The sequence below is a fragment of the Erythrolamprus reginae genome, chromosome 3 (genome assembly GCF_031021105.1).
Source record: "Erythrolamprus reginae isolate rEryReg1 chromosome 3, rEryReg1.hap1, whole genome shotgun sequence".
In the NCBI taxonomy this organism is placed as follows: Eukaryota; Metazoa; Chordata; class Lepidosauria; order Squamata; family Dipsadidae; genus Erythrolamprus; species Erythrolamprus reginae.
The window spans coordinates 42685354-42696181 of record NC_091952.1 but is presented as its reverse complement, the minus strand read 5'-3'; the positions used below and the strand labels follow the sequence as shown (position 1 = coordinate 42696181).

The 10828-nt window shown below is 42.7% G+C and overlaps 1 protein-coding gene across 1 annotated transcript; it reads right to left on the bottom strand.

Annotated features, from left to right (window-relative positions):
- Window positions 1-1526: 1526 nt before the first annotated feature.
- Window positions 1527-10283, bottom strand: EIF6 (eukaryotic translation initiation factor 6). The gene is made up of 6 exons (XM_070748840.1): window positions 10066-10283; window positions 8510-8595; window positions 7527-7702; window positions 4357-4533; window positions 2948-3129; window positions 1527-1823 (listed from the first exon to the last, which is right to left on the bottom strand). Exons 1-6 carry the CDS (start codon window positions 10170-10172, stop codon window positions 1814-1816), a joined length of 738 nt encoding a protein of 245 aa, XP_070604941.1. The 5' UTR covers window positions 10173-10283; the 3' UTR covers window positions 1527-1813.
- Between the last annotated feature and the right edge of the window lie 545 nt (window positions 10284-10828).

Genomic DNA, 10828 nt, shown 5'->3' with positions numbered 1-10828 from the left:
TCTAGCTGTGTTTGTCTTATTGATGTCTGACTCCAAAGGCAACTGCCCTGGCCCCATCTCTGCCTGAAGAACACTTGTCAGAGACTCTCCAGACTCCAGGACTGGCCCATGTTTCTCCCCAACCTCCTCACTGTCCGAATATGCTGACAGCTCCGCTGGCCACTGGTGGGCCACAACAGAGCCCTCACAAGGCCAACAGTAGCAGGTGCAGCCAGGCAGAGGAGGGGAGGGAGCAGGCAATTCCAACGCAACACACAGCTTTCTGCCTTGTAGCAGCAGCCTGCACAAGCGCACAGCCAGCATGAGAGCTAGCACCCACCAGGGCCAAGGTCCGAAGAGCACCATTCCGGCATGCTTTGGGACATTTTTTAAAAAATCCTGCAGTATCTTGCTGCCGCTGTGTAAACCTGAGCATGAACAGCAGCTGCGCCTTCTCCCTTCCAAAACATGCTGTGACAGCACCAGAACTATTCAAAGGCAGTGATCCAATCAAGAGCCCTCGCAAGGGCAAGAGCAGTAGGTGCCGCTAGGCAGAAGGGAGGGGGGAGAAGCAGGCAATCCGAACGCACTGCGGGCAGGGCTAGGGCTGGCAACACCTCTTGGCGCCCAGAGACATAAAATGAGTAGCGCCTGGCCCTCACTGGCTCAGCTGATCTGCGTGCCACAATTAAGGAGCTGAGTAGCCCCTCAATTGTGGGGCTTCCAGGTGTTTGCAGGAAACACCTCCCGGCGCCCTGAGACAAAATGAGAGACAGCTCTTGCTGGCTCAGCTGATTCGCGGGCCGCAATGAAGGGGTTGAGTGGCCATGAGGTGACCAGGGAAGGGAAGGGATGCCTCCTGTGCTGGCCGCACCCTAGGTCTTCACTAGGTCTTATTTTAGTGCATGCACTCAAAAGCATGATAGGTCTTATTTTCAGGGAAACACGGAACTAGTAATGAGTGAGAAATCGTCATTTTTACAATTATTCCTGAAGTGATGTGTGTGTGTAAAAGGCAGCACTGATCACTGATCATAACAGCACAAGAACAGGCACTAAGCACCAGATCCATAGAAGGAGGGATTTATCACACTAGATAGAACCCAAGGGGTAGATCAGTGTCTCCCTGCTGAGAAATGTATGGACTTCAACTCCCTGAATTCTCCAGCCAGCCATCAAGGAGTTTCCACAGCAGATTGTGGAGAATAATAGAGCTAAGAATCTGTGGGAGCTCGGGTTCAGGACAGGCAAACATTACATAATCAGCTGGACACTGTTGTAGTAGACAAATTAGAAGATAAAGACCAGAAGAGCTTGGGAAACCAGGCAAGCGGGGCACATCTCATGTAAGTAATGTTGAGTTGGCCACGCCCACCCAGCCACGCCCACAGAACTGGTTGTTAAAAAATTTGAATCCCACTACTGGCGACATGCTACATTGATCTGGTCTTGCTGGCAAAGTGAGTTATCTTGAAAATGTCCAGACCAAAACCACACAAACGCCAGCCACTTCTGAACAGAAAACAATCAGTATTCTTCAGGCAGTATTCTAGTGAATACCGGGGAAAAAATACTTATCTTTATTGTGATTGCATGGATGTGTTAGGTTCTAAACATTGCCTAATGAATTAATGAAAGCAAAAGAACGCATTAACAAAACAAGCTTTTTTTTTCTTGTTCAAATCTGGCTTGCCAAAAGAAAGAGGATTTAGAATAATATAGTTTTAAAATATGATTGTAGTAGTGAACTCCTTCTTGGACTGGAAGAATTTGCTTTAGTGAGCAGTCAAAATCACAATTTGGCATTTTACATCTGCAGTGTTCCGGAAGCACATCATGTCAAGCTACAAAAAAGAAAAGAAATTATTAGCAAAAAAAATATACTTGAAGGGTTCCAGTTTTACATTCATGCTCGATCTATAAAATCAGACAAAGTCCAACTGAAAACCAGTACCCCAAACTAAAACTAAGTAAGATGCACATAAAAACATCAGTCTCAAAATTAGGAGAGCGCCATTCTGTGCACACAAACAGTAGTTATCAGTGCAGTACTGGTGATCCTGATTTGATGATGGTGCCCTCCTTAGCAACTGTAAGAACCGGGGTGGCGCAGCAGGTAGAGTGCTGTACTGCAGGCCACTGAAGCTGACTGTAGATCTGAAGGTCAGCGGTTCAAATCTCATCACCGGCTCAAGGTTGACTCAGCCTTCTATCCTTCCGAGGTGGGTAAAATGAGAACCCGGATTGTGGGGGCAATATGCTGGCTCTGTTAAAAAGTGCTATTGCTAACATGTTGTAAGCCACCCTGAGTCTAAGGAGAAGGGCGGCATAAAAGTTGAATAAATAAATAGTAAATAATAAATAAACTGTGCACTGGAAAAGGTGAACTTCCAAGTGTCACAGCATCCCTGTGGTCTAAGTAATTAGGATTTCAGCACTTTGCAACCAGAGAGTTATTTATAACTAGCATAGCTTTCCACAATCTAGTGTTTGCCATTTGCGCACTTCACGGCCAGCTTTTGACAGGCAGTCAATGGAGAAGCTGGCAGTAAAAACCACAAGTCGCAATCGTGCGATGTCTCACTTAACAATCATATCACTTAGCAATAGAACTGTTGATCCCAATTTTGATTATTAAGTTAGGACTACTAGTAATAATAATAACGACGCTGAACTATTTCTATCCAGTTGTCTTGACATATATCAATGCAAATTTCCCCATTGGTTTTTCTCCTTTACCACTGACTAAGCACTATGTCCTCTTCTTGGGAGCAGATACAAGCAGGTGGAAGAGGGGAAACCCCATGTACGTATTATTAATGAGAAAGTAATCTTATACATCTTCTGAGAGGGCTGAATCCCTTGGGATTTCCACAAGGTTCGAAACATCAGACCACTGAAGAATGCCATTAATTTTTTCAAAAATAATTGCTAATAATTTTCGAAAGTAGATCAATGTCTGACTTACCTGTCAATCAAAGAATCTCTCATAGTGGTAGCAATGGTACTTGGCTGTGCTTCATTAAGTTTGAAGACGCTCTCGATAACAGATAATTCTGTGCTGGTTGTGTCTAGACCACAGAAGGCACACCAGTCATTCACGACCATTCCAGCTGCAACCACCTCACTGCCACGATTAACAGTTCCAGCCTGGTAAGAAACATAATTAGAATCTTAATAACTCTTCTTGCTTAAGGCTGAATGAATATAAACTTTATTTGTAACTATATAGATCAGAGGGCCAGGACAAATCCCAGCAACCAGTTAGGTCCCACAGAGTTGGCCTTCTCCGGGTCCCGTCAACTAAACAATGTCGTTTGGCGGGACCCAAGGGAAGAGCCTTCTCTGTGGCGGCCCTGACCCTTTGGAACCAACTCCCCCCAGATATCAGAGTTGCCCCCACCCTCCTTGCCTTTCGTAAAGTTCTTAAGACCCATCTCTGTCTCCCCCGGGCCTATACAGTTTATACATGGAATGTTTGTGTGTGTGTTTGCTTTTAATAATGGGGTTTTTAGTGTTTTTTAAATTATTACATTTGTTTTTTACATTGTTCTTGTTATTGTTGTGAGCCGCCCCGAGTCTACGGAGAGGGGCGGCATACAAATCTAATAAATAATAATAATAATAATAATAATAATAATAATAATAATAATAATAATAATAAACTTTAGTAAGCATGCACGATATTCCTGATGTTCAACAGTCATTGCATTGACAGTTCTCTCTATTTTGCAAACCATCCATTCTGGATCACTGTTATGAACATAGCCACTCTGGCTTATTCAATCAATCATGGTTCAGCACAATTACCATAATTCCCGCTGGATATCACATATGCTATTAAATGCAAGTAACACAACTTTACCAGATGTATTTCTCAATGCCTCCACACTGACATCTAAATTTTCACAGCTCCTAATTTTATGTTAATTTGGGATGAGGCTTCAATACGTCATGCATATTGGGAAATAATTGTTTTTCTGTCCATTTCTTTATACTGAGAGGACCACATAACACTATTTGAACCAAAAGGAAGTTGAAGGAAAAATATTGAAACAATTAGAAACACTATAGAAAGAGATATCCCGCATTGAGTTACAGTCTATGGAGATTCTCAGTCATCCAAGTCATGACTGCCCCAAAGGTGCTTTTTCAAGATGCAACTGGACTTTCTGGTTTTTAATTTAAAGACTTTTCGCTTCTCATCCAAGAAGTTCCTTCAGCTATGAGTTACAGCTAAATTACAGCACATATAAATGGATGAAACTGTGGATGAGTATATTCCCAAGTCACGAGATGTTAAAATTCTATAATTTGGCTCAAAATATAGATTAAAGAAACTGAAAATTCCAAGATTTGAACAGAAAGAACATTTACCACAAGGGGGACTTGCAATAATGAGGAGAGCTCATCCTGATCTTCTATAGAGGTCTTAGGGTGTACCAATCCGCCCTGGTTGCTGAACGCGCAATAACTTCCCACAAGTACTTGATCTGCTATTGTCTGTCTGAATACTTCGACTTTTAATACATCCGCTAAAATCTCTTCTGTTTCCTGTAAGGGGGGAAATGAGATTTAAAATTATGGTTGTTAGAACACATTTGTCTGATTTTAAGTGATCATAAAAACTAACTGAAATGCCTTTAGTGGCAGCACGGATTAGCTGTCAACTAAATCTTGTAAAAATCTATTTCAAACAGATTTTGTTATCTTTACATTGCTAGAATATGAAGTATTTTAAAGTCCCATCAACTGAAAACCATACTGAAGCTCGATATCTTTGAAACTGCATTCATTCCAATGACTGACATTTATCCAGTTCTTTGCACCAGCCAAGTGCTATAACCATCTGAAGACAGGATGTCACAATAGAGATATTGGGAATCTGACATTAAAGGCACATCTAGGAAGCCCTTAAATGAAATTTAAGTAACTCCCAAACTTTCATTTTCTAGTCTATTATTTATTTCTAGGACATGTGCCAAAAAAAAATCATCACTCCTAAACAAACCATCTTCACCCTAGCTCAAATACTAAATCCAAAGTTTGGAAAGTGCTTATGAAAACTATTCCATTATTAGGATTAGTCATGCCTGTACTTGTCTGTGCCTTTTCCAGCTTTTTCCAGTAACCCACGAGTCTCAAACTCAGTTGTGTAATGTGACTTTGCGGAGTTGGTGTGGGAGTGGCCTACACGTGATGCATCTGGCCCATGGTCTGTCAGTTTGACAGCCCTGCAGTAATCTAACAAAGGATACAACCTTCAGGCCTCACCCTTCCAGCTCAAGTATTCAAGAGAATTAAGAGCAAGGTCACCAATCTAAAGAATATAATCACTTCTGCAAAAAGAATTTCATAAAAAGAGGCCACCTTTCATAAAACGATTCATCCACATGTATTTACGTATGCAGATGTATTTACATTCAGCTATTTTGTATTCAATGCATACTCTCGATGTCTGATACATAATACTTCAAAGGTCAAATAATCAGGAAACATGATCACACACAATGTCTGAGAAAGTAACCAACAGGTCAAGTCAGTAAAGGTAAGAGAAAGATTTCAATTTTCCTCACTTTCCATTTTCCAATTCTTTTATTCATGTTCTTACATGTTTTTCAGTCTCTGTATCATACACCTTACAGCAGTTATTTACCAGCATGGTTAGTACATAGGCTTCTTGGAGACAGTGCGAAACATCTTTCAGCTGTGGCGAGGGGGGCGTTTGCCCAGGTTCGCCTGGTGCACCAGTTGCGGCCCTATCTGGACCAGGACTCACTGCTCACAGTCACTCATGCCCTCATCACCTCGAGGTTCGACTACTGTAATGCTCTCTACATGGGGCTACCTTTGAAAAGTGTTCGGAAACTTCAGATTGTGCAGAATGCAGGTGCGAGAGTAATCATGGGCTTCCCAAGGTATGCCCACGCTACACCAACACTCCGCAATCTGCATTGGTTGCCGATCAATTTCCGGTCACAATTCAAAGTGTTGGTTATGACCTATAAAGCCCTTCATAGCATCAGACCAGAATACCTCCGGGACCGCCTTCTGCCGCAAGAATCCCAGCGACCGGTTAGGTCCCGCAGAGTTGGCCTTCTCCGGATCCTGTTGACTAAACAATGTTGTTTGGCGGGACCCAGGAGAAGAGCCTTCTCTGTGGCGGCCCCGACCCTCTGGAACCAGCTCCCTCCGGAGATTAGAACTGCCCCCACTCTCCTTGCCTTTCGTAAAGTTCTTAAGACTCACCTCTGCCGTCAGGCATGGGGCAACTGAGACATCTCTCCCGGGCCTATACAGTTTATACATGGTATGTTTGTGTGTATGTTTGCTTTTAATAATGGGTTTTTTAGTGTTTTTTTAATTATTAGATTTGTTCTTACGTTGTTCTTGCTATTGTTGTGAGCCGCCCTGAGTCTACAGAGAGGGGCGGCATACAAATCTAATAAATAATAATAATAAAGTGCGTGTGTGCAGGATTTGCCTTCACACCCCGTAGTAGGACACTTCAACTACATTAGTCCTCTGCATTCACTTTAAAAGTGAGGCTGAGTGAGCAGAAGAATTGCGGGCTTCAGCAAAGGGTGGAGTGGAGTCCAGTGCTGACAAGAGCTTACCTACAAGTCTTCTCTTGCTCAGCCAAACTTGCCTCTCGCAAGGATTTGCAAAGTGCCAGTAGTTGCCTAAGCTGGATGTACACTTACTCTTATACGAGTGGCTCCAGCATCCACCTAGAGAACCTACTGCAGGAAGTTCCCCAGAAGCACTACCAATGGGAGCCTCAGAGCATGCACAGCACCTCCGAGAAGCCCGTCCCTCTACTTTCTCCAACTCTGTCGCTATCCCAAACAGCACCCACACGCAGCTACTACCTTCACTGGGGAAGCGTAGCCTCTGCTGCCTTGCCCGGCAACAGAACATGCCACATCTTGCCATTCCTTCCCACTGCACTCTGTACAATCTGCAGGTTATTGCTCCTTGTGCTATGGCAAATGGAGCTCTTCTGCAGAACCCTACTGGTTCTGTCTGCTGCTTCCTCCTGACTGGGCCAGGCAAGCTCTCTTCTGCAGATGAAGTTCTGCCACCCTGCTGTGCTCACTGCACATGACCTGGGCCCAACACCTGGGTCCAAGCAGAAGGAACACAGCTGAGATCAGTTGGAATGGGAGGCAACAGGGATCGGTTGCATAGTGCAGGACAGTTAAACAACAGAGATCGCGGGAGAAAGGTGAGCTAAGAAAGTTGAAACAAAGGCAGTTTTGCACAGGGAAGGAGAATGTGTCCTTGAGACACTGCAAAGATTGTAAATGTGGGACATTCACCAAGTGCCCAAATTTCAATCCAATGACCATGGGGGTGTTGCAATGACTGAAACCTTGAGGACCAGTCTCAATTATCGTCCATTCAGCAACATCATAACTTTGAATGGTTGCTGAATACGTCAAGCAAAGACATATAGCAAATGCTCAACCAAAAATATTAAACTGTTGTTCCCATTTAGTCACTGCAAATACAATGTATATACTATGATTTATTTTTATATTTACTCTGTCGATGTCTGGGTGGGCAAGTGCTACGTAGTCGTTGCATGCGGTGACGTTGCCCAATGCAGAGAGACGTTCTTCCACCCTCTGGATTCGCACTGAGTCAGGAAGGGAATTTCGGATATGCTGAAGTTCCTGGTCAGTTGTGTTGTTTGGGACTAGTAAACCATGCCGGTTACCTAAAATATAGGGGGAGAAAAACCTGCCTTCAATTCCTGTCCCCAACATTCTATGTCATAAAATAATAACTCAGGACATGATGAATCTAATCATTGATCTTTAACAGCATCTGACCTTTAACAGTTTAAAGTACTGCCAGTTTTTTTTTAACAAAATACATTCACATCACAAATGCAAGCATATATTTTTTGGGTGTGTGTGTGTGACAATATTCTGCTCATCTATCACCTCTCTCAATTCCACTATCACACATAAAATTGAATTTAATAAAAGTATTATAGCTCAACAACAGATAGTAAATGGGAGTGGGCAACCATAATAAATGTAAATAAAGATAATTAATCGGTTTTATATAAAACACATTGCTTCTGTTAGCACCTCTTCCAATAGGCACTTAAATAAGAATCTCCATCATCCCAGAAACTGTAGTAATTGATCCAACGAGAGCCCATAGATATATGAATGGAACCCCCCCCCTCCCTCAACATAAAGAGATTGTTGAATACAATTAATGTCAATGTTTTGATTCAATTTATCATTTCTAATGGTAAGCAAAAATATTAAACCATTAAAGTTCTTTTAATGATCTCATTTCAAAGTTATCAGGATAAACGTGAGCTGAACTGAAAAGTACATTGACATTTTATAAATGAAGGGTACAATAGCAGCATCTGTCCCTTTTCTGAACTATTACAAACTACATAGTCAAACTGCTTGTCACAATATATTAAGGCTAAAATGGGATGAGAATTCGGCATTTTAAGGGAAACTCGAAAATAATTTATATGAAAAAAACCCCAGCTTACCCACACACATTCTACCAATGATTCGACACCCAGCGATAGAAGCATGAATTACAGGAATCGTTTCAGAAAGCTCTCCTTCAAATACACTAAAACACAAGAGGAGAAGATTTAAATATGCAAGGAAGATCATGGAAGATCCACTCAAACATGCTTTAAAAACTACATTTTCAGAATGTTTAATAAAGGAACAATATGCAGAGAAGTAGTCTTACTAACATCTTGTGATCTAATCTATTCAGTACAGGTAGTCCTCGACTTACAACAGTTCATTTAGTGATGGTTCAAAGCTACAACGGTATTGGAAAAGTGGATTTATGACAATTTTTCACACATGACCATTGTGGCGTCCCCATGGTCATGTGATTTCAATTCAATGCTTGACAACTGACTCACATTTATGACAGTTGCAAGTGTCCTGGAGTGTCCTGTGACTTTCTGACAAGTAAAATCAACGAGGAAACCAGATTCGCTTAACCACCCTGTTATTAATATAACAACTGCAGTGATTCACTTAGCAGCATCTGACCTTTAACAGTTTAAAATACTGCCAGAGTTTTTTCCCTAACAAAATACATCCACATCACAAATTCAAGCATTTTTGGAGGGACAGACAATATTCTGCTTACTTATCACCTCTCAATTCCACTACCATGCATAAAATTGAATTTATTGTAGCTCAGCAACAGATAGTAAATGAGAGTGGACAACCATAATAAATTTAAATAAAGATGATTAAACAGTTTAATATAAAACACATTATTTCCATTAGCACCTCTTCCAATAGATTAATGTAAGATTTTGAAAATACACAAGGCAGGGATGAGAACATCCACCCCATCCTCCCTATTTAATCTCTGTAGGCACTTAGATATGTTTCTCCATCTTCCTAGAAACTGTAGTAATTGATCCAACATTATATATTAATATAACAACTGCAGTGCTTCACGTAACAAAGGCAGTAAGAAAAAGTTGTAAAGCGGGGCAAAACTCACTTAATAACCTTTCTCATTTAATGACATAAATTCAGGGTTCAATTGCAGATGTAAGTTGAGGACTACCTTTACAACCCAAGTTAAAGAGCAGACCTCCACCTGGCGCTGATCCCTGATCTAGCCCTCAGTACTGGAGGGAGGTTGGGGAATCCCCCCATTGAAATCTCCTCTCACCCAGGCTGTCACTGGGTCGTTTTTGTCGCTTTGGTTTCGCCCAACCCAAGGGTAGGCAAAGTTGGCTCTTCTATGACTTTTGGACTTCAACTCCCAGAATTCCTGAGCTAATCATACTAACTCAGGAATTCTGGGAGTTGTAGTCCACATGTCATAGAAGAGCCAACTTTGCCTACCCCGGGACTCCAACCCAACCTGTCTCAAAAGACGCTGAAAGTAATGATCCCACAAGGGTTAAAAAAAAAAAGCCCAGCCGCGCTATTTCAGTTTAAAGGAAAAACCACTTATTCTTCTTTAAATCTATTGTCTGTCGGATAAATCAAAGCAAACCCCGGCTAAGGATCCGGAGGGGAGGAAGAGCAAAAGGGGTCGAGCGCCTTCTATAACGACCTGTAGAAGCCCTCGGAGCCTCCAATGGCCACCAGGCAGTAGGCGTTGGTGAGCTTCGCAAAGCAGCCGATCTCGTTGTTGTTCTCGAAGCTCGCCCGCACCGCCATCACCGTCAAAGAGCCGGCAAAAGAAAAAAAGAAAACAAGGAAGGGGCAAAAAAACGAGCCGACGCTCCGACACACGAGGACGGGCCTTGACTATCGAACCCGGAAACGGACGGTGACGTTATTCCGCTTGTGACGTCATCGCGCCCGAGTGGATGCTGATTGGACGATCGCAATCCAGCCTTGGATCTCGGGGATTTTTTTCCTCTCTCTCTTTTCCCGGAAAACTGCGAAAAGGTGGGGGCGGGGCTGGTGGGGGAGGAGGGGTTTGAGCGGTTTATGAGGGAGGGCGGGGGCGGATCTGGAGGGGGGGAATTCCGCGCGCCGCTGGATGAGAGCCAAGAGGCGGAGCCTTTTTTACTTCACCTGTAGAGGGACAGACGGCCCCGCCTCTTGGCTCCTCTCAGAGGCTTCGGCCGCAGACGGGCCAAAAACATGAGGAGGAATAGATTTTATCTCATATTTCTTTTGTAATATTAAAATTTATTTTGGTCCTCTTGTCCAAATTTACCTACTTCGCTTTTGTTTATGTTCATACCAATACCTGGCTATCGCGTACATGTTTTGATAAATAAATAAAAATGATTTTTATTGCATATATGGGGAGAATATCTCCAAACTAGGCCATTTTTAAGACTTGTGGACTTGTATTCCCAGAA